A 25,287-nucleotide genomic window follows, 5' to 3' on the forward strand; every position below is an offset into this window, starting at 1 on the left:
TCCAACCTTGAACTTAACTTGACTATAGAAAGTGCATAATACCGCAAAACAACACAATAATAGTGTAATTACACTGTAAAAACATTTAACTGATAACACTTAATAAACACTAAAACGCGTTTATATCTATATTCTACTCGTGAAATTATAAGAGGCGTTGCATACAATTAACACTACAACACGTTTCTAAACTCCTCAACAAAAGTTTGGAACGTTTTTTCAAGCATCTGTGTCTTAAATTATTTGTGACATATTCATATTGTGTTGCATATCAATGGATAGCTACAATACTCTCCTTTACAATGATACCCCATTTGAAACAATAACATTTTTCACGGCTGAGTACATGCCTTGTGAATGTAGTGGGGCCTCAAAAAGAATTTGCCACATTGACCATCATTCTGTGCTCAAACAACGCTAGCCACCTCAACAGCGGGTGGAAAACCACAGGCAGTCACAATAGTCAGACACCTTCTTCTGGTGCTGCTTACCGACCTGGTTACACGTTACTGGGATGGCATTCCATTCTTCAACAAGGATTTGTCGCAGGTCATTCAATGTGGTTGCATATGGGCTTCTCTGGCACGCACAGCACGATCATTATTTGTTACCAAACCGTGGCGGCGCCAGGTGGGGGTAGTGGGAGTCATGGGGCAAATGCAAATGCCCTCCCCCAGGCAGAACTCTTGCGCCCCCTGTTTCCCCCCAGAACAAAACCAAAATTACGAAAAGTTCCACTTTTTGTGGTAATTTTGCGCAATTTTTGTTGATTTTGCCCCTCTGACATTCACCCACCTAATGCCCCCCCCTCCCCGAAAAAAAAAATCCTGGCGCCGCCACTGTTACCAAATAACGTACCTATTCCATTCTTCTTATTGCCGACCAATAAGGACCAAATAACGTACCTATTCCATTCTTCTTATTGCCGACCAATAAGGAGAGGAGAGGAGAGGAGAGGGAGGTGAGGGAGGGGAGGGAGGGAGGGAGAGAGGAGGAGAGGAGAGGAGGGAGGGAGGGAGGAGAGGAGAGGAGAGGAGAGGGAGGAGAGGAGAGGAGAGGAGAGGAGAGGAGAGGGGAGGGGAGGGAGAGGAGAGGAGAGGACCTGATGTAGGCCTGTTCTGCCTAATTAAATGAGAGACATGATTGCCCACTTGAAGCGCCAGTGTTGCATATAATTGGCTTATCAAACCTTTATTGACAGACATAAGTGTGATTGACAGCACCTATTATTACCTCTTAAAATGAGAAGCATGATGCAACAAACGTAACAATGAAGTCAACTTACGCACCATCTCTTTTAATCCCTTGCGTTTTCGTTTCTGAAGAATAGAGCTCCCGAAACAGAAAAATATAATACGACAGTATGTCATAATAGCAATAAATACTTTACACATTCACTCGGAGTAAACAACGTCCGGCTGATTTCTATTGTTTATCGAATTATATTTTACGACCTTCGATTACATGTGAATTGCGCCGTAGGGTCAATACGCCTATTCTCGTCACACGCCTATTCTCGGTCAGTTTTACCGCTGACGATCAGGCGGCGGATGACATGATCGAGCCGGCAACTCGTGAAACCGCCCGGCCGTATGGCATTTTCCATATACTCGGTTAGTTTTGTGGGGTTCATTATCGAACCCCAACGGTTTTAGCTTGTATTTATATTATTTATCAACATAGGCCTATTTGTTTGTGATATTTCAAGCGTTTTAAAATTTCAAAATAATCCCATTCAATTACACGGTTGACGATGAAAATTTACTGAATTTAGGGAATGCACGTCATACACCACCTGGCTGACGATCGTTGCTTTAAGTTTAGCTGTGTCTTCCGAACTTTGCGACTATAAACCATTTAGCCGTACCGGTGCTGCAGGTTTTGGTGACTTTTCAAGGTCACGGCAGCACAGTTCACCTCAAATAATAGATTTTTAGATTGTATGGTGACCTGAAATATCGGCATTAACAAAATATAATAACGTCATTTAAGAGGTATAAAATGGTGATTGTAATATAATCAGTGATGCGAAATTGTACATGCATTTTACCATGTTTTAAAGCTGCAATTTTAACAAGTTGATCCATCTGCATCGTAAATAACACCATAGCAAATGATTGGTGATGTATTTATGTAAATTCCCATAGAAACAGGGGTGTCCGAGAATAGGAGCTAATAGGCATACGAATTCCGTTGGCATTCCTATTCTCGGTCAGTGTTCAACAGTTTGAGCTAGGCCTATGTTGACATCGTTGTTGCCCTGCGTCTTAGAAATGATCATGCATGCGCACATGAGAGTGTTGCATTTTTCTGTAAAAGGCTTGATTATAGCCATTTGTCGGATACAAATGAGCGATGAGAAATTATTTGTGACCGCCGGCGCGCGCCCGATACACCACTACTCCTTCCTTACCCCCTCCTATCCTGTCGTATTCTCGGTCGGAAAAATTGGGTCAACAATGTCATTATTTTGTCTGCAAAAATGGCTCCTGCCCTGGACCGAGAAAGGCGCTATAACTGACAATTGCGCAGATAGCATACACTTTCCTTGGGCATACACGTGGTATTAGCGCAATCTTGTTAATTACATTATACACATATTATTAGCACAAATAGCACCGCTATTTTCATGGGTATGCTATTTGTCCCTCGACAGCGTTATTTTTGAGGACTTAGAGTAAAATCATTAGGGACATTAAAAATGGCTTTAAATGTTATTAGCGCAATTAGGCCTATGCTATTTTTGAGTTCTCCTATTAGGCCTACAATTTAAGGGGTGCTATTAGCACTGTTGTGCTATTCTTAAAATGGTTTAGGTCTTATAGCGTGCTATTAGTTCTATGTTTTAGACCTTATAGCGTGCTATTAGTGCTATTGTGCTCTGGAAATGGTTTGAGGGTCTTGGAGGCCTATAGCGCGTTATTATCGCAATTATGCTATTTTGGAATTCTAGTACACTTGGAGGGATGCTGATAGCGCCCTATTATTCTTAAAATGGTTTAGGCCTTATAGTGTGTTATTAGCGATATTGTGCTATTCTTAAAATGGTTTAGACAGCGTGCTATTAGCGCTATTGTGCTATTCTGTAAATGGTTTAGGCTCTATAGCGCGTTATTAGCGCAATTATGCTATTTTTGAATTCTCCTAGAGGGATTATATTAGCGCTATTATGATATTCTTTACATGGTTTAGTCCAGGAGCAAGATCACACAGGGGCCCTAAATAAGGAGTTCGTTCACCCCTACGGCTAGGTAGGTAGTGGTTTCAAAGTGTTGTATCACATTTTTTACAGGTCATTTTATATATGGACGTATAATCACATAAAATCACGAAAATATGACAAAATTAAGGGGGTAGGGGAGATATAAATTCCCATAACTCAACTTTTACTCATAATAATGAATTTATTTTGGTATCAACATGTAGCTAATTTATTGTTCTAACTTTCCAGTATTTATTTTTATTCATTATAATTTATTCATTTTGGCATCAATATATAGCTATTTGGTTGTTGTAATGTGTTGAAGCAAAATAACCATTAGTTCTTTGCTGGATAGACATAAAATGTTAAACAATATATATTTCATGTGTAGCAGCGTAAAATATGACAATATTAAGGTGTAGGGGACATTCAAATCACCAAAACGCAAGTTTTATTGATGAAAATTAATTCATTTTGGTAAAAATATGTAGCTAATTGATAGTTCTAACTTTCTGGTATTATTTTAAAAGCAATTAAACCATTAGTTGTCAGGTAAGTAGACATGAAATGTACGAAAATGTTAATATTCATTAACATCGCAAAATGTGACAATATTAAGAGGGGACATACAAATCACCCCTGATCGGGAGTCGCGTGTCTTGAATGAATTATTTCTGGCTTGCCCCCCCCCCCCCTTACCCTCCCACAAGGCTCATAATTATGCACAACCCCTAAGCAATGTCAACTCTCACGCATCACGCCAAGGTAAAATCAAGCTAAATCATACGGATCGTCCAAACAATAAAGTGAAAAAAAAAATTCTGAATATTAACATGTTGCAATGGACGGCGCGGTATCCGGTATTGCAATAGCAATTTTGTTTTAAAAAGTAGTTTAAGGGGGAGAAAACGAAAAGATACATTTGGTTAAAAAAAATGTTTCTAGGTTATTATAGGCCCACAACCACCTACTTAAACATTTTTTAGTCGGCCGAGAAGTTGACAGCCCTGCGCGCATGCAGACTTGGGTCTCCATGATTGTGCCTAATAATTAATAAAGCGCTGCGAATCGATCACCCGACTACCGCGATACCGCTCTTTTTTTTAGAAAGGACATTTAGAATCGTCAAATTGAATAATATATATCTAGGTTAGTCCTTCAATCTTTTTAAAGCTAGGCCTACATCATATCGTCGGTCACAACACACAGTGGCGTACGGCCGGTGATTTTGGTCAATTTTATGAAATTTTGCCCAACGATTTTATATATCAAGTTCTTCAAGTATACCAAATAAGAAAGCTCAACTATACTTAATTAATAAATAATGTTAATTAATTAATTGACTTATGTCAACAATCCCGTGAGAATCAATATCTTCCGTTTCACAAACTGGCGTACGATCAACATACGCCATTATGTGAAACGGCGAAAATCGGATTTGATGACATTTAGGCACATATCCGTCAATAATGTGGCGTACGCTTCAGAAACGAGCCGAAACCCCCAAATCTTCCGTTTCACATAGTGGCGTACGTGCGACTTACGCTTCAAAAATCTGCCGAAACCCCCAAATCTTCCGTTTCACATAGTGGCGTATAAGTTTAGAGCTAGATATATCCTGTAAAAGTTATTTCTTTTTAACTATTTAAGTTACAGTTTAATAGTTTAATCCTTTAACTTCAATTTCAAATGTAATCGGTCCACTGAGAGATAATATTGCAGGAGTACTGACTACGTTATTAGTAGCATATCCTTCAAACGCGTTTTTCTCGGAAATGTATTTTGCGTTTGTCCTGCACGTACGCCACTATGTGTTGCGACCGACGATATTATCTGGTTCCCCGGACTGGTTCTGTCATTATTCTCTTTCATTAATTTAACCATCATACGCGTCAAGTTAGCCTACAGGCCGGCGGTAGCTGCCGACAAGAAAATCACGACGCGTCGGGCGTGCCACCGCATTCCGCTGTGCGCTCCCACAAAATATGACCGCCTCGGACCCCAATCGGATGGTACGAACATTTTTGCCAATAAACCGTTTTGAAAGGATCGGTCCTTGTCAATATATCTGAGAATACTGCACACGTATTTTTATTATACGTTTAAGTTTCCATAACCGCATCAAACCGATCAACCAGGCTTCAAAAGAGAATCACCGAGAATAGGTATAGAAAAACTATACGGTGACCGAGAATAGGAGTTTCGTGACCGAGAATAGGCGTTGTCGTCAACTTTAACCTTTTGACCTTGTACTTCCAATACAAGTTCAATGGAAGATATCATGCAGGGTATGTTAAACCGGATGTTGTGGGGAATACACGTTCCCATATAGCTAACTTTTATAATTATTTACACAAGAAATAGAGCGGGTTGTTTCTTAAGTGACCGAGAATAGGCGTATTTACCCTATATATACTTTAACGTACTTAGCTATACTTTAAAACTTTACATTACTTTACTTTACTTTACTTTACTTTACTTTACTTTACTTTACTTTACTTTACTTTACTTTACTTTACTTTACTTTACTTTTGTTTACATTACTTTACTTTATTTAACTTTAGTTTACATTACTTTATTTTGTTTTACTTTACTTTGCTTTTGTTTAGTTTACTTTACTTTACTTAGGATGGTGCTCATTGGCAACATTTTACAATATGCCAGCGCTGCAATAGATGAATAGAAGCTGAAGTATGCGTGTTGTAATCAACAAGAATCAAAGTACCAAACATGGAAGCCGATGTGTCTGTTTTATGTTATCTCTGAGACACCCGGCGTAACATTATTAGTGTTTATCAAGTCCATCATTTTAGAAATGAAATGTGCTTGTTGCACTGTTAGTCAAAGAGGAGGCTATTTAAAACTAGTATTTTTAAATGTATTTTGCTGAATGAATATTTTCTTGTAATCACAGCTAATGGTACATGATGCAGTCATGTCTACAGTAGAATTCATCTCGACCTTTGCAGGACTTAAACCCCATTAAAAGCTATTAAACCAAGATAACACTCATTGAAACAGCTCAACTGATTAAATCGGATCTTCTCTGGTTGTGCACAAGTGTCTGTTTTTGCATGTGCGATATCGCAATAAAGCTGGTATTATAGTTTCAGTTGGGTAACCGATTATAAAGGAAACGAAAGGACACAATGGTATGTGTACCTTTGTTCACGAAATGAGACAAAGACCTGCTTTTTGTTAACCAGCATTCTTGAAAATGAGCAACATAATGATTGTTGACTTGGAAATAATATCTTCATATTTTTGGTGTTATTTGTCGTTTACATATCCTTCCTAAAACACAAAAGTGCGACCCTCTCCAAACACCTAAATTAGCTAAAAATTACGACATGTTACAAAACTATATTTTCTAAAATTTCATAGAATAATTTAAATGTAGCTTGTACCGTTTTTTTGTGGCATCCTTCAGAACTGAGCGGTCCGTTACCAATATAGCTCAATATTTTCGGTCAAATCTCCATTCAATTAACACGGGGAGTTGGCTAGCTATGAGCTCGCTATGCTTTGCCCTCACTCATATTCTACGAAAGTGCGACTATTTCTGAACTTCTAACCTAGCTGTAATTTTAGGTCATGTTAGAGAAATATATTTGCTAGAAGTTTGGAGAATAAATTAAATATTGGCTGGTTATTTTTCACACAGTGATGTTAACTAGTCAAGTGCCCATTCTTCCAACATACATCATTTGTAGAGGTCACGCGTCAATGGTGAGAGCACTGTGTATTGTGTATAGGAAAACGGACAGTAACTGCAGTATGATTTGGTTCCTGCGGAGAAATGTCGATGGCATTCCGTCTACTCCATTCTCTAGTCTGGACTACGTGGTTTGTTTTAATCGTTTTGCTTGATAACGTTTGAGTGTTTTTTTTTTTTTTTAATTATGCAAGAAAGATTAAAATGATACAGAAGAAAGGAAAAATATCAACTCGTAATTCGGAATTAAAATTTGGATTTTGAGCCTATTAAATTGAAGGTCTCAATTGAGATTGTATATTCCTAAAGTTATGGCAGGTCCCCAGCAAACACAACATCGTTTTTAAACTTTTTAAATAAGTTATATTTTGGGTTTTGGTTTAGGTAAAAACGTTTTAATAACATTAAAATGTCGGGTTATATAAAGGACATGAAATCGTTTTAAAATGTTTTGTATGAAAACACACTACAACAAAATGTTTTCGAAATGTCATTGTAAACTATTTTTGCAAACATTTTTGGCCAACTATTTTGTTAACACATATTAAATAACAATATGTTAAAATATTTGTACCCAGCAAACACAGAAATGTTCTTAAAATGTTTTTTTACAAAACGTTTTAATAAGATTTAAATGTTGGGTTATATAAAGGTCATGAAAACATTTTTAAAACGTTAATATTTTGGGAAAAACATTTTTTGCAAAAAATTTTACAACCCCAAAATAACATTCTGCTTAGAATGATTTGTACCTAGTTTTCAAAAATGTTTTTGGAATATTATTAAAACGTTTTTATACCCTTTATATAACCCGACATTTAAATGTTTTCTGTAAAACATTTGTGTTTGCTGTGTAGTAAATTACTTAATGTTCTTTAATGTTATGAAAACGTTTTAAAGCATCAATGTACCCTTTATATAACCCGACATTTAAACGTTTTCTGACAACCTTTTATAACCTTTTGCGAATGATGTCGAAAACGTTTTGTATTTGCTGGGTCATGCTCGACTCAAGAGTCGTCGTGTGTAATTTGGCACGTGAATCGTTTGAGTAAATGTTAAAAAAAAATCATCTATTGACGGCACATATTCTGAATCGTCCCGGTGACAAAGTAATGCCATGTTCTCCCGCAAGGTTCGGTTTTGGGTCCCCTTTTGGAATTTCGAAGGTAAACCGTTGGAGTAAGTTTGTCATGAAGAGAAACAATTCCATCCTGGCAAGTTGCTCACCGATGCAAATTCGACGCCCTGAAAGTAAAATGAAGTAAAGTTACTGACTTTTCAAATTATATCCTATATTCGAACTTTGTAAAGGGTTTATACATTAATTTCATTTTAATTAATTCCAGGGAACTTACTCCTCATATTTTGTGGAGCAACGAAACAACTTAAAAATACTTTTGTTAAAAGACATTTTTTGTTTTCATTTTTCCTTTACTAATTTCTCCGTAAAACAATACCAATGTGTATTTACCTAGTCCAAACGGTATAAAAGCTTCCGGTGTCTCTGTCTTTTTTCCCATCTGCTGATATGAACCGTTCTGGTATGAATTCTTCAGGATCTTTCCAGTGTTTTGGGCTGTGGAGAACCGCATATAGATTGACCCAAACTTGCGTTCCTACAACGAGATTTAACAATACCATTAATAACAACACGCCTGCATATAGACGTACGGAGCCCCTGATGTGACATTTTAAAAATATTTTTTTGGGATGTTAACATTTTTTTTCGGAAATTATCTCGAGATAATAAAATTATCCCGAGATAATATCTCGAGATAATAAAATTATCCCGAGATATCGATGATTTGCGAAAGTATGTGACAAACGATTTGTGATTTGCACGCGTAAATAGCCTACATTCCAATTTACACCTCGTTATGGTGTTCTTTTAGGTCAAATGCCAAATGGACGACCATTTACACCAATGTATGAACTGGGCCGGTCACCGCAGGGAATCTCGTAAATGGACTCCGATTTTTCTTGGGGAGAAGTCTGTCCTGCTGATGGTACGGTGTGGTTTCATGACAGAAAACCCGTATTTTTAAACACACTGGTGACTCACACAGATAGGCCCTCTATCGTGTCAGATAGGCCCTCTATATAGGGAACTACCACCATGCCTTTTAATTTCTCACTGTCATCGTTTCAAATTGAGGTAATTTTTGTCTTAGAGTGGGTATGTCTTGTTTGACTTAAATAAATCACCAATCTGGGTATCCGTAACTTTTCATTTTTACGCTTCCTCCGTTACCATCGAATCACTTCTGTCTGACAGCGTTATAACCACTCCCAGCTTTTGATATAAGGGGTGGTGGTAGGAAAACTGTTGTTGGTCAGTGTTTTATTTCGGTATATACAGGGCTCCTGTTGCCCATAAGAGGAAACAGTATGATGTGATGAGTTGTCAGTCTGAAGAAACCACTAGTGTAGTGATGAAACCTCCCTAAAATGTGAGTAAAACATCTGCACTAATCATAGGAATTCCACGGTGCACAGTGTTACCTTTTCGTATCGTGTAACCCGAAAGCTCTGTATCAACACTTGCCGCTCTCGGTGGAACAAAGCAACCAACAGGTCTAAAGCGCTGTATCTCCATCAGAGTAGCGTCAACGTAAGGTAAGAGTAAGCGATCTGGTAATGTAGGGGGACGTTCTCTTCCAATGACGTCATCGATCTCTTCTTGTACCTGTAACATAATCGATATTCTGACGATTTATGATTATTTATTTTGGTATAAAAAAATATTAAATTGAAAAATCAGTCAATTGTTTAAATCAAGGGCAAAGTTGTTTCCACCCAGCAAACACAAAAACGTTTTTAAAACGTTTTAAAGAAGTTATATTTTGGCTTTTGGTTTAGGTAAAACGTTTTAATAACATTAAAATGTCGGGTTATATAAAGGTCATGAAAACGTTTTAAAACGTTTTGTATGAAAACACACTACAACAATATTTCTAAAATGTTTTCAAAAATGTTATTGTAAAATATTTTTGCAAACATTTTTTGCCAAATATTTTGTCAACACTTAAATAACATTATGTTAAAATATTTGCCCAGAAATGTTCTTAAAATGTTTTCTTCAAAACGTTTTAATAACATTTAAATGTCGGGTTATATAAAGGTCATAAAAACGTATTTAAAACGTTATTGCAAATATTTTGGGCAAACATTTTTCGCACAACATTTTTTCAACCCAAAAATAACATTCTGTTTAGAATGTTTTGTATCAGGTTTTCAAAAATGTTTTTGGAATGTTATTAAAACGTTTTTATACTATTTATATAACCCGACATTTAAACGTTTTCTCTAAAACATTTGTGTTTGCTGGGCAGTAGATTATCAAAAAATGTTTTTCAATGTTATGAAAACGTTTTATACCCTTAATATACCCTTTATATAACCCGACATTTAAACGTTTTCTGACAACATTTTATAACCTTTTGCGAATGATGTCGAAAACGTTTTGTGTTTGCTGGGCAATTTGTTACTTCCAGTTACTTCCAAATTGCTTGCAATTTTCAGTCGAATTGTTAATGTTGATACATTTATTCGAACAGCAAAGTTTCGGATTTGATTTAACTGTGAGTGAATATATTATGTACTAGAGAGTGTGGTTGGAAAAGTGGTAGGTCTATAACATTATTAATAAATCGACCCGGATATTGAGATAAGTAAGCATCCATAAATTAGCCAGATAAGACCATTTGGAAGAAGCTTAAACAGTCGCGAGCAGAAAACAATAACAACAACAAAAAAAAAAAACACAAGAGTGTCATAGACTGATATGGACATGTAACCCGCTACCACAAAATAAGCGTTAAGTCGCAGTTATGTAATTTCGAAATGCCCTGGCTTGTACAGGTGCGCGGCAAACAAAGAACATCAACTCAGTCACTCACGATGTTTTGAAATACTTACGACTTGATACATATTTCTTTGTAGCATATGCTACTTTTTGTCTTTGAGTCTGAGTATTCTCCTACCTTTTCTTGCACATGTGGATACTGTGTGAGTAGCAGTATTGCCCATAAGATAGTGTTTGATGTTGTGTCTGTTCCAGCAGCAAACAGGTCAAAGATACCCCTCCATATCAGATGCTGGGGAAGCTTTTCATCAGTTCCACCTTTTTTGTCGTGGTCCTATCGTATGATGAGATTGTAATTTAGAAAATAGAAACGAATACTCTATTGCCGTGTTTACTCAGTAGATGCTTTTACTTGGTTTAAAGGTCAGGTATATTGCTCGGACATCATCATATCATTGGCAAAGTAATATTATGAGGACAATGAAAATTACTCTTTTTTGAGAAAATAAGTCGTTTAAAATTGATATTCCGCAAAAACCAACTTAAGCGATGAGTTCCTTCGAACGAGACAGATTTGGCCTAGAAAAAAATTGACGTCATGAAATAACTGTGCCTGCTCTGCGAGAAGGGATTATAAACATTCTCAATGCACAGAACGTATACTGTTGTTGTTTAAGCTTAGAATTTCAACCGTGTATATAAACCGTGTCCACAAACTCATGTATCTGATTTCCCTGTGCGATATTGCAATATGCTATAGTTATTATAGTTTCAGTTGGATGAAATATTACAAAGCAAACGCATCAAGGATCAAGTACCATCTCTCCGATGATGGCCTTCGACCAAGATGGCCGAACCTGTTAGTAAAATACAATTGATTTTGGCAAGAAGAACATTCTGTTAATTTTATCACACAAACCTAATGAATTTCTTCAAGAATGTACAACTAGTTGTTAAAATCTTTTGGTGAGCTGTTCGACCTTTCACTCTTACCTGTAGATGAACATCAATGATATCCCGGATGTCATTTGAATCAAATGTAACCTTGTGTTGTTCAACGACTCCACGAAGAAATGATATGCACTCGACGGTTTGTTTCTTCAGGGATTTATACAATGGTGTAAACCATAGTCTAGGGAACACAGCCAGAAGGCTCGGACCGGAAAGCTTCGACATGAATACCTAAGGAGTAAGGAAAGCATTGGGTTATTACCGAGAAAAATCAGAGCTTACGTCAGGGCATCGTTAGACTTCTCCGTAGTCCACTTGCCTAATTTGCATACTCTGGCTATTACATTTAAGCATAAAACGCTGATTTGTATTAATTTGTGTGCAATTGGTAGATTTTCACATCTGATATTTTCAGTCACCATACTTCCTCTGTTTGTTAGCTTCCCAAGTGGACTACTTACTTTGGGTTGCGGTTAAGATTCTTAACACGGGACTATATGGCGAGTTAGGCCAATTTCTGGCCTAACTAAAATTGGCCATGATGTAGTGCATCTTTAAATGGACCTGGCTTGTGATTGGACGTCCAGATCTCGCTATTGTTGAAATTCTCCGGGCACGTGCCATTACCATTATCTACATCGTACACAACAATAAATGTGACCCATCACATCGAAACAGACCACCTTGCGGCAGAAATGAAAATGGAAATTTAAACACTAGGATAAACTGCTGCTTTTTAGCTTGAAAATGACACCTTGCTTGTTGAAATCAGATTTCATTGTTATCTGCCAATGAAGCTAGCCGCGAAGTGGTCTGTTTCGATGTGATGGGTCACATATGGCATTTACGCCACGTTTGTGGTGGCGCGAAACTCTCAGTGGTACATGGACATACATTTAGCGCTTCGTGTGCTACAATGCTTCGTACTTGCGGTTAATAAACACGTATGATTGACAATGTGTTTTACAGACAAAAGTCCCGTGGTAAAGTTCTGCTTAATTTCCAATGTCTTTGTTTGCTTGGGTTAAAACCTGTTCAAGTGATGGGTTACCAGGCATTGTATTTCGTATAGGTTTGTATAACCAACAGTTAACAATGAGAGAATTTTTTGAACCTCGTTGACTTGGGGATGATTTGAAATGACCGCCAATTATGACTGTTTGCTATTTATTGCCAGCAATGTGGAAAAAGAGACACATGTAGACTCGAAAAAAGCTACCATTTTGTTGAAGGAGCAAAGTTTAACAAACCATAATCCCGCTTCTGGATATCGTATGAAGTCAAATAATGTACCATTTTAAAGCTTATGATGTATATTTTCTAAACACAAAATAAAACAAAATTGACCGGGGGAGGAATTTATGGGCTCATTCGCCGCGTACGGTCACATATTGAATTGCCATAGAGCTTTATATATACCTTTATATAGTCAAGAAGCCTTCTAAACTCTGGATCATCATAATCGTATCTGCTCCCTAAACTTATGCTGCATATCACATTAGCCACTGCGTTTTGAACATTTGGTTCAGGATTAAAGGGGCGACCATTTTCTTGATCAAAACTTCTCGCGAGACAACGTGCTTCCTCGTTAATCTTGTTTTCAAGGCTTCGCTTACCCATTCCAAAATTACGGAGAGCTCGAAGGGTCGTACGTCGGTGAGATTTCCAGCCGTTACCATTTTCGAAAGTAAGACTTCCTGTTAAAAGTAAATTTGAAATGTACGAACAGCTTTTATTTTATTTTTTGAATGATTCGTTGCTTACCCAATTGTCAGCTGGCAATTTGATATGAAAAAAACATAACTACATCTTAAAACGTTATCAAAATGCTATTTCAAAATATTATTTAGCGAACATTTTCTGTCCCGTCTAAGCACGAAGTAAAACAACATTTGAAAATTGTGAGAATAAACCATAAATTATTAAAAAAATTCAAGACTCATATGAACATGATGAAGACATCAACGGAGGGATAGTTTGCTTCTTCGGATACATATTTAACTTCATTAGAGTAAATTATGTAAGTGGTCTAGAGACAGAAGAGTTGCAAGTTTTGGCTAGCTGTAAATGTGCACAAGAAGTTTCAATGCAAATCGAACCTAATATGGCGCCCTGTAACCCAGTATTCAAATACACCATAATGAGAAATGAAGATACCGAGTTACTGGAACCAGGACAACCGACATTAATCCGCTCTTACCTTTAATACTTAATAATATGTATTCACCCAACGGATGACTAAATCTATCGGAAAATCTATCCGTTTTGTCCAAAAAAGCCTCTCGCATTATATGAAGATCGGTCAGTAACACTGCGTTCGTTCCTGCCAAATCAATGTTAATTATGCTGCCAAACTCATTGGACATATTTGCTGTCACAACATGCATTTGTTTCCCTCCAAGTCTATGGACGTTGCCGATAAGTGGTAAGCATGGCGGTCCAGGCGGTAGTTTCACCGGTTTTTCGCGAGTGAATAAGTGGTATATTATCAGGAATGAAACACCGAATATAAGAAACGACTGGAGTGAGATGTAGTCAAAGAATAATGCAGATACATTTGGCGAAGCCATGTTCAGGGTCGACCAGCTAAAGCTCAAATAGGTTTGTATTGATCCCTTTGCAAGTTTGGTACACATCAGTACTGCAGCATATATATCGAAAACGAACAAAGGACCGAGAGCCCGCGGTCACACGACAGCAACAATCCTGATTTACTGAACCGGATCAAGTTTCAACCTTTAACTTATCATGACTATATAATAAAAATACATTTAAAGCGAAACTAAATAATTGGTATCAACTAACTTCAGGGCTACCCAATGGCGTAAACTACAGTCGCACAGCGATATATCATCTATTGACGTCGAACCCAATACTGCATTGTACCTTTTTTAAAGGTTGTACCAGGCAGTTGACACTGGAAAATTTGCATGGCAAAATGATCCGTCTCCTTTGTTCATTTGTGTATGGAGAGCCATTCTTGGAGTCTATAATGACTTAGGCTACGCTCACAGCTAGAGTCCGACGCTGCATTGTAATAAATTTAGAAATACATTTTCTGTGAAATCGCTATAGAGCCAACCGGGAACACGTATTCATTTAGAAATATATAGCATTAATTTAGCATCTCCCTTGTGGCCTCCGTGCAGTGGACAACCTTAATTATTTCATTAAAAAGAAATGATAAAAAATAAAATAAAAAAACACGGATCCACCTGTGCACCTATAAAATGGGCACAGCAATTTGTCTCAAATATGAATGAATATTAAGAAACATACGGGATATGATTAACCATTGACCTGACGCCATGATAGTAGGATCTATTAGTCGTTTTATATACAATGTATATACCGTATTGTCATAATACCAATATTTGTCATAATATATTATATAATGATGAGTAATATTTAGCATCATTCGTATATGTGACTGGACACTACGAATCAGCCGTAAACTCGGTCCCCGGTCAATTTTGTTTTATTTCGTGTTTAGAAAATATATATCATAAGCTTTAGCTTTGATTGGTTTAAACGCTATCAAAATAATGAGAAAAATGTCGCGCCGAATTGAGTCACCTATGAATACGACTTGCGGCACATTTTGCACTGTATCTCAGAATACAATTTGCCGAGTTTACGGCTCATTCGTAGTGTCCACTCAAATATGTGCAGTCCATATGCACAAACGAATACTGATCTTTTTAGGTTTTTCATCTCATATAACATGTCACGTAGGAGGTCATACGTTCATCTGTGTATGGAGAGAAGACATTTTAAAAATGTTTTCCTTTTCAATTCTAGACTTATCAAATGAGAAGATCATGTCTAGTGAATAATCACAGAGGGCACTCTATTCACGTGGTTTAACATTTTGTCCCGCTTTGGCTGGAATTGACCATATATACATTGTCTCAATAATGATGTTTCTCTTCTACATATGCCCTCGCCAACATTGGACATTAATAAAGTTTTTACTGCCTCTGACATAATATTTGTGCATTTCAAGGATAACTGCATTACCATTTGTTTCTATTTATTTTTTTATACAAGAGCAAAATGAAAATCATGGATTTTACTGCAGAAACCTATGGTGGGCTTCACCAACCTCAGCTCATTCTTGATGGCAAGTCCTACCCCAGGGTAAGATGCTGAGGTTAAAAAATAGCACTAAAATGATGGATCTACGCAAATTTATGACAAATTCCGCTGGTTTGCGAGCAAAAAAATATCCGCGCTATTGATAAATAATAATGCATACGTCATATATTCACTAGTTTTCATAAAAGTGATCAAAAATGCCTGCTCGGCCTAAGTCTCTTCTTTGCAATTTGATTTTTTTTTAACTTTAAATCAAATATAAATTGATGACAGCCATTTTACTGACCAACAGACAGTGGCGTGGGCAAAAATGACCCTCTTTGCACACGTCAGTAAGTCTGAGAGTGGATTTTCAGTCCATCGAGACAAGTATTTACCTTGATTATGGTTAATTGAACATTCATTGGGGATGACAATGAATTCAGTTTGTTTATTTAACGTAATTTGCAAATCTATGACCATTCTACAGTTTTATGAGCGAAGAGACGTCTGTGGTATCGCCTAATTATGCATTATATAAATTATTAGGATGCCAACTGATATTTAGTATTTTTAATAAGAAAAAGAATATCTGCTCTGCCAAAGGAATTTTTCTTTGTATCTGTGCTTGTTTTTCTAACAAACAGATTGCAGTCCGTGATCTCTCCCAAGCCTCTGTTTGGGGTCCACTTCTTAATATAAACGCAAGCCAGGTAAATTGTCAATAAAGAAAACATCTCCATACTTTATGCAATTCATCTGCTGACGGCACATATTCTGAATCGTCCTGGTGACAAAGTAATGCCGTGTTCTCCCGCAAGGTTCGGTTTTGGCTCCTCTTTTGGAATTCCGAACGTAAACCGTTGAAGTAAATTTGTCATAAAGAGAAACAATTCCATCCGGGCAAGTTGCTCACCGATGCAAATTCGACGACCTAAAATGAAAAGAAAGGAAAACACGTAGTCTTTTTAACAACCCCATATGTATTTGCTTGTAGCTCCATCAACTCTATCAGTTCATTAAAGGCTTATTCAGTGATCACAGGGAAAATATACAAGATTAAAGGCCTATGCCTTTTTATTGGCACTTTATCATTGACATTTATAGTCGCTCATAATTTATGTCACACTTTTTATAGACACTTTAATTAGCTCAATGCTGTGTTTTTGGCCCACCCAGCCAGGTCATGGCTAGGTATATTTTGCTTGTGCTCTCATTCAACTGAGGAGTGTAGGTGTGACAACACCTATACGAAACAGTTCTGTATTGAATGATGGTGTAAATATTAAATTCACTACATTTAAATATATTCCTGCTCCTTTTTAGTTGAGCACTTTATCTGTAGTGATGGTTTCATCTAGGTTTATTCTTGTTGCAATTAGATTAAAATTGTGTATAAATTGCATTGTTCATAAAAAAAGGAGAAGAAAAGAAGAAGAACATTTTAGTTTTAGTAGAGAAATTACAGACACATGTTTATTTAGCTTAACCTCTTGCCTTTATTTGTCACTCATTTAACATTTTACATTAAATTAAATAAGGTGTATTTACCTGCTCCAAACGGTACAAATGCTTCATGTGTTTTAACCTTCTTTCCATCTGCTGACAGAAACCGTTCTGGAAGGAATGTTTCGGGATCTTCCCAGTGTTCTGGACTGTGGAGTACCGCATATAGATTGGCCCAAACTTGCGTTCCTACAACGGAATGTATGTATTGTAACATTACAAAACATAATATTATCGGTTATTTCTACTTAAAGCCATAATATGTGATTTGCCCAAAACCGACGCCCTGACTTTTTTTCTCGAATTTCTAATTTTTGCATGATTGTAATACCCAGTGGTGTACTTAAACACCACCTGAAATACTAAGCTGAAGTGCTGTAATTGCTGCCAAATTAAACTTAAAAGTTTCTTTTATTAAATCCGGAGATCTCCGGTTTTCACCAAGCGAGTGCTTACTAACACGTCTTCTGAATGTCAACTCATGTGTACATGTATTATTGAATCAGTGACGTATAAATTGTGTGCATATCGTTATTCGTCGTGCGTCTATATAAACGTCCCAGCTGTTTGGTGATCCACGCAATAATACATGTAATACGATCGGCGAGCTAATACACGCATTGTAGACGCCGGAATGAAATAGCAATTTTCTTCGTTTTACCTCATGTGTTTGGCTCGAAATTAAAACAGGCAATGTGATCAGAGAAAAGTAACATTTAAATATGAATCGATGTATGCAAACTCACGCATTGCTTTAAGCAGAAAATCGCAGCAGTAAAAGTGAATGAAACATTTTCTCACCTTTTGTTATTGTATAACCCAAAAGCTCTGTATCAACACTAGCAGCTCTAGGTGGTATGAAGCAAGCAACTGGTCTAAAGCGTTGTATCTCCATTAGAGTAGCGTCGACGTAAGGCAAGAGTAAGCGATCTGGTAATGAAGGAGGACGTTCTCTTCCGATGACGTCATCGATTTCCTGTTGCACCTGTAATATAATCGAAAATGCTAAAATGACAATGAAAATGGGAAACGAATCAGCAACTTTTTTTTAATCAAGGACACTTTTTCCAAATTAGCGTATGTATCCGTTTTCGGGCAATTTCTTAATATGTGGCTGGACGCGGCGAATGAGCCGTAAACTCGGCAAACTTCATTTCGAGCTACAGGTGAAAATATATGCAAATCTCGTATTTTGGCGAAGTTGAGATTTTTGCAGATTTGAAATGTTTAAGCTTTCTTCTAAACACATACAAAGTTTTATTTTAAAGAAATAAGTGGAAATATGAAATAATCCACATTTTCTGAGGCCCATCTGATGAATGGTCATTTTGCTTCCATAACTTTGAACGCGTTTTTCTCGGTTTCGCGTTTTGATTCATGACAACCTATAACAAGCCATAACTTCGCTTCTGATTGTCATATGAAGTTCATTGAGGTGTCATTTTAATCCCTGAAACAATCTCTTTGCAAATATGTAAAAAAGTAAAAATAACCAGAGAGGGACTTTACGGCTTATTCGAGGTGTCCAGGCACATATAGGTTAGAAGTAAACGTTTGGACCCGAATTGATATTATGACATTGATATAGAAAAATAAAAATAAATAAATTATAAAATAATATTAAGAAAAAAAGAGACTATAAAATGAACATTATATTGACTGTAGTGTGTCAAGCTTTCGTGACGAATCTAGTCAAGCACTACATTTATAAGATATTAAGCAAGCATATATCATCCTACCTTTTCTTGCACCTGTGGATACTGTGTGAGTAGCAGTATTCCCCATAAGATAGTGTTCGATGTTGTGTCTGTTCCAGCTGCAAACAGATCAAAGATACCCCTCCATATCAGAGACTGGGGAATCTTTTCTTCGGCACCGCCTTCTTCGTTTTCCTATAGTATTATTGTAAAGATTTTTAACTGGCACATTTTACTTAAATATGATTCAAATGGATTGGATATTGTAATTCCCTTATACACAACTACTCTTTAAAGTAGTGTTTTTTTAAATACCGGCTACCCTGAAGAGGTGATTGTTTTTATTCCAAAATTGTCTAATATTTTCTAATACCGAATGTTACTGTTTTGAGGAAACATGAAACCTCTGTGTATTTCGGAACTTGCGAAATTATTTTGATAAATATACGCACATGAAATTATTTTGATAAATGAAGAGCTTTGTTTCAAACCCCTTACATCCACTTGTCTATTTTTGAGAACACATGAAAAAATCATCAAAAAAATCACTGATATCTGATATATGGGGGTTTGCAACAAAAGCAGTTTTTGGCGGGATGCTTGGGTATGATGAGCACACACACATACACACCCCACCCCACCCCATACCACATCCCCCCACACACCCGCCACACACACACACCCCACCCACCCCCAGACACACACCATATATAGCGTCCACTCTTACCTGAAGATGAACATCAATTATATCCCGGATGTCATTTGTATCAAATGAGTCTTTGTGCTGTTCGACTACTCCTCGTAAAAATGTTCTGCATTCGTCATTTTGGTTCTTCAGAGATTTGTACAGTGGTGTAAACCATAGTCTAGGGAAAGCTCCCACTAGACTTGGACCAGAAAGTTGCTCCATGAATACCTATTTGTGTTTAAAAGTGCATGATAAATTAATGACGATTTAAAAACCAATGAAATGTGGTATTTAATTGGGCATTATAGACGCATCATTCGAATTCTTCTTTTTTTTTTTTTTTTGGGGGGGGGTCAGGGAAGTTTAGGGCATTAGGAATTGGTCCTGATTTTTTTAAAATTGTAACACAGTTTTATTATACAATAAAGCGGGGGCAGGTTTATGATCTCACGACTTCGCTGTTCAAATTCCTAGATCTAACATTTTTGGTCCTTCAGCCTGCACATAGATTGCACTTCTTCACATTTCTTGAATTATGGAGCTGGTCAGTTGAAAAAAAAAACGTAGTTAACAGCTATCAAGGAGCCAACCCGTCATCATAATGATAACAGATGTTAATGTCATGATAGGCCTATGCCTTGACACACATAATAATAATGATAATAATAACAATAATAATAATAATAATAATAATAATAATAATAATAATAATAATAATAATAATAATAATAATAATAATAATAATAATAATAATATCCAGCAGCTGTACGTACCTTTATATAATCAATAAGTTTTCTAAACTCTGGATCATCATAATTGTATCTGCTCCCAAAACTTATGCTGCATATCACATTAGCCACTGCGTTTTGAACAGTTGGTTGAGGATTAAAGGGACGATCATTTTCGTCTTCAAAACTTCTTGCAAGACAACGTGCTTCCTCATTGATCTTGTTTTCAAGGCTTCGCTTACCCATTCCAAAATTACGGAGAGCTCGAAGGGTCATACGTCGGTGCAATTTCCAGCCTTTGCCATTTTCGAAAATTAGACTTCCTGTTAATTAGAAAAGATCATTTTTTAATTAAAAAATGTTTTTAAAGCCAAATTGTTGAAGGCATAATCCCGACAATCCGGGTATTTTATTGAACTAATATTAAGCTCGTTAAGGGAAGGGGTATGAACGTTTGGACAGTATTTATTGTGGGACATTAGAGCACATCAGACATATCGAATTGCATTCTGAATACGAAGAATGTCCTTCTGATATCAAATTATTTAGATTTTTTGAAATTCGCAATGTAATACATTTTATGGCAAATCATTAAAATTGATATTTTTGATATTTAACAGTACTTGAAGTAAACTTTATAAATCTGATGATTTATACTTAAAGTGTATGTAGGTGGGATGAAAAGCCGACGATCAATTGAAAATTTTGACCTTTCGTATTGAAGATATGGATTTTTCCCCAAAACACCCAAAAAAATAGGTCTTTTTGGGAAAACAATCCATATCTTCAATATAAAAGGTCAACATTTTCAATTGATCGTCGGCTTTTCCTCCCAGCTACATACACTTTAAGAATATATCATTAGATTTATAAAATTTATTTCGAGGACTGTTATATATCAAAAATTTGAAAAATATCAAATTTTAATAATTTGTCATAAAATTTGTATTATATCGTGAATTACAAAACATGAAAATTATTTGATATCAGAAAGACATGCTTCGTATTCAGAATGCAATTCGATACCTCTGAGGTGTTCTCATGTCCCACAAAAAATACTGTCGAAACGCCATAAACGCTCATTCTAGATCCCTTAATTGAATTAACGTGTTTATGTGCTGTGTTGTAAAACATAGCACTGATTGTTATTAAGGTGGTATCATTGTCTGTGATAATGATAGCAATGATGCTGACGACGGATGATAAATGATTATAATAATAAAAATAAAATGATAATGCGTTTGGGTCCCGAAATTTACATCAGAGGAGAGAGGACTGCCGGGAGGGGTATGTGGGGGGGGGGTGCGTAATGTGCATTTGAAGAGCTCTGACTGAAATTTAGCTATTGGCACGGCAAAATACACATTTGGAGGTTGTTTGATCATCATACCACCTTCCCTTCCGGAGATATCGTCTTAAATGTTTTTTAACTAATATAACCAAAATGAACTGTTTTGGGGTCACTTTGTTTGAAAACAAATATTGTAATTAACAAATGTTGTAGCTTCCGAAATGCTCAAAATTGGCATTTTGCCGGATTTAATTAAAATTTATAATTGAAAAAGGAAATGAGATATTTCGATTTTTCTTTTTGATTTTAAAACCATTAGTCAAGTTAGATAATGTAGTACAAACAAATGGGCTCAAATTGATTGCAAAGGTGGTTTCCAGAAAAAGGGTAAACTTTTGTTGTTGCAAAAGCCCTTATATCCAATCCGCAAAAGGCGTGATGTTAAATAAATAATAAAATAAATAGGAATGCTTGAAAATTGTACCAACCCTATTCTTTTAGATTCTATTCATCATTCATCATTCATCGAACAAGTAATACTTGCACAAATAAAAAACAAAGCTGTATGTAAAGTGGATGTAAGGGCTTTTGCAACAAAGCTCTTCATTTGAAAGGAATAATCGTTCTCCTACCTTTGACACCGTTGACATACTCGTTCAACGGATGATTAAATCTATCTGCAAAACTGTCTGCCTTGTCCAAAAAAGCCTCTCGTATTGCCGTAAGATCTGTTAATAATACCGCTTTCATCCCGGATAGATTAATGCTCATTATGCCACCAAACTCATCCGACATTTTTGCCGTCACAACATGCATTTGTGAGCCTCCAAGTTTATGTACATTGCCGATAAGAGGTAAACAAGATGGTCCAGGCGGCAATTTTACCTGTTTTCCGACAGTGAATAAGCGGTACAAAATTAAGAATACTACGCCGAATATAAGGCATGATTGAAGCGACATGTGGTCGAAGAATAATGCAGATAAATTTGACGAATTCATTTTCAAATGTTCGCTCAAAATACTTAATGTTGAGCCAGTGCTACACAACGTTGTACTTCGGACCTTTGGATTTGTAGAATATAAGCAAACAAAATACTATAAGCAAGCAGGCTTGGTTCATGGTCAACATGTAACGGAAATAAATCGGCAACCTTTGAGCTTAGCTACAGTGACCACGGGTACCTTATGACGTCATCGGCATTTACATTATCGACTGAGTAAAAGTTTCGTGTTCGACTAAACGCCTAATTATACGTTCCTCATTCGTTTGGAGTAGTAACCAGGCATAAATTGTTTTGAACCCCAAAAATATTCCATAATAGTCATTTAATGTTATGTATTTTGTCATCAAACATTAATTTAGGAACTACAGCCTTGACATTTAATATGGAATACTACTCTAATGGAGATACAACGCTTTAGACCAGTTGCTTGTTTTGTTCCACCGAGAGCGGCTAGTGTTGATACAGAGCTTTTGGGTTATTCGATTTTCGCAAAATTCCAAGACTGGTCTGGTAGAGGTCTGCATAAACTGGACGGGCTAAATATTAATTGGGGTGTGTCGGGAGATGGTGTAAAATATTTGTTTGGCAGAAAATGTGCTTTCCATTACGCTCATAATGTAGTAAATTAGCCTCGAATAGTGGATTTAAGGAGACTGCATTTGAATTTTATGGGGATAAAAGTTCTGAATTTGAGCAACATTATTCTGATATTATCAAATTTAGTGAGGTTTGAGGCGAAGTGGAGAAGTCCAACAATCCGTTTGTAATAAAAGTCTAGCTTTTTCACATCACTTCGTGTTACAATATTGCTCCATACCGGGCGATACCTACTGACATGGGAAATAGGAGGATAATGCTGAACATCAAGCGCACTGGCCATGTTAGTAATGAAATGATCTATACCATCACCAACACTGTACCTCTTATTAACTCTGTCAAATTACGACAACTACAATTCCTTGGACATATCCTGAGGATACAGGAAGATGAACCATGCATGTAGAGATATGCTCTCTACACCCCATGACATGGTAAAAGAAGATCTGGAAGGCAAAGAACACACAACTTGTCTTATGTGCAAAAAGCCTTTTAATGCCAGATGCCATTGTTACGAGTCGTACTTGACTCAAGGCCAAAATCACATTTTACCCGAACTCACACGAATGCACAACACAAATACACTGTTTGATTAAGCTAACAAAATCTAAGTCTTTGATTGAAAACAAAGTATGATTGGTACACATAACAACAATATTGCATATACAATAAAATCACACAATCAGTTTTATTCTATAAGTACTTAACCAGCGGTTTTCTTGTTGGTGATCCTAGAGTTCTTGCAATGTTCTGGATGACTGATGTAATCCTTATTCACCTGTTCTGCGAAAATCAGTCCATTGTACACTTGCGTTTATAAATATCCTTGCGTATGAAATCGGCATACGAAAATGATGCTGCTTTCTCCAATCACTTATATCTTGCGCTGCTTTCTCCAAAAATATATCTACTTGCGCTGCATTCTCCAAAAATGGTGTTTCTTTCACCAATCACTCTTTCTCCAGGGAACACTCTTCTTTAATACTGCTCCGCTGTATATGACAGAAGTGTGGTTTTCATAAACCCAGCAAACTCCAGCAAAATTCGACAAAAGAACTTTACTTTAATTCTTTGATGAGGAAGAGCACATTTGTGTGCTCGCAATCTCCTTCGTTGCTGTATTAAAATAGCTCAATTATTGGCTATATAAACTGGTTAAAAAGTACTTCTTTTTTGAAGCACGAAGACCATCACACACATGTGGAGTTTGGCAATCTCCCATTACATTCTGTCTTGAAATCTGGGCCATAATAAAGGCTATGGCCGCCTGTCAGATTCATATCCAGATTTGGTCCATTTTCGTAGCTTCGAAATAACCATACTTCCAGCTTATCGGTGAAAACATCCATCCATCTCCATCGCTCAGAGGCTGTTTTAAAAAGCACTGTTGGAAACTCATGATCTCCATGGCCACACTCAGTAATACTCTTTGAGTATCCTGATTTTAACTGGTTAACATTATTTACTCTCTTTTTGGGAGCTATAGCTACATCCATGTAATTTGGGCGCTGTCTTGAGCTGCTGCAACTGCTAAATGGTCTCTCTCAATTTGTTGTGTTTAAATGGATATTTGTTGCCAGATCTTCATGAATTTCTACAAACTACTAGAGCTAAGGGTAGTGACAAACCTGGCCGACTTTTAAAAGGATTGTAGCTGGATAAGTACAGAAATTTCATGGTGAAATCATTTTCTATTTTTCCAATAGTGGTACTGTGTCTGTATTTTCACATACTTGGTTCATTTAACCTATATCTCCATCACTGGATACACTCTCAAGTGGAGGGATCAATAACTTCCTCAACTGATAACTCAATCACTTGCCCACTTGAGCACCTCAAGATGAATGGAACCAGTCCACTTCAGTTATCAAGTACTGAAACTACTCAGGTTCAGCCCAATGCTGGCCTACTGCAGTATAGTAGACATGAACTCATAGCACTACGTAAAGGTGTTGGTAACTGGATAGCTCCTACCACCTATGCTAATCTCAAGAACTTTGGCATTTTTCGACCCAGAGGTATT

At 36.7% G+C, this 25,287-nt stretch overlaps 2 protein-coding genes across 2 annotated transcripts; both read right to left on the reverse strand.

Moving 5' to 3' along the window:
* Nucleotides 1–6,607: 6,607 nt before the first annotated feature.
* LOC140163060 (cytochrome P450 2J2-like) lies at nt 6,608–14,370 on the reverse strand. Its single transcript, XM_072186426.1, is given in 8 exon segments — nt 6,608–8,165; nt 8,392–8,437; nt 8,439–8,536; nt 9,423–9,606; nt 10,904–11,059; nt 11,719–11,907; nt 13,096–13,373; nt 13,877–14,370. Coding segments are annotated over 8 exon segments (1,566 nt in total). The 5' UTR covers nt 14,313–14,370; the 3' UTR covers nt 6,608–7,986.
* A 2,074-nt stretch (nt 14,371–16,444) lies between these two features.
* LOC140162006 (cytochrome P450 2U1-like) lies at nt 16,445–22,458 on the reverse strand. The gene is made up of 7 exons (XM_072185297.1): nt 22,296–22,458; nt 20,418–20,695; nt 19,684–19,872; nt 18,999–19,151; nt 18,061–18,244; nt 17,305–17,448; nt 16,445–16,687 (listed from the first exon to the last, which is right to left on the reverse strand). The coding sequence occupies exons 1-7, from the start codon at nt 22,456–22,458 to the stop codon at nt 16,509–16,511; spliced, it is 1,290 nt and encodes a 429-aa protein (XP_072041398.1). The 3' UTR covers nt 16,445–16,508.
* Between the last annotated feature and the right edge of the window lie 2,829 nt (nt 22,459–25,287).

The sequence above is a fragment of the Amphiura filiformis genome, chromosome 10 (assembly GCF_039555335.1).
Source record: "Amphiura filiformis chromosome 10, Afil_fr2py, whole genome shotgun sequence".
Taxonomy (NCBI): domain Eukaryota; kingdom Metazoa; phylum Echinodermata; class Ophiuroidea; order Amphilepidida; family Amphiuridae; genus Amphiura; species Amphiura filiformis.

Excerpts from the sequence above, each read along its gene's own strand:
- LOC140162006 (XM_072185297.1), bottom strand. The coding sequence starts at position 22,458 with ATGTCGGATGAGTTTGGTGGCATAATGAGCATTAATCTATCCGGGATG. Across the intron at positions 19,152-19,683 it reads TAATTGATGTTCATCTTCAG|GAAAACGAAGAAGGCGGTGC; the intron begins GTAAGAGTGGAC and ends ATAATACTATAG. Across the intron at positions 18,245-18,998 it reads ATCCACAGGTGCAAGAAAAG|GTGCAACAGGAAATCGATGA; the intron begins GTAGGATGATAT and ends ATTATATTACAG.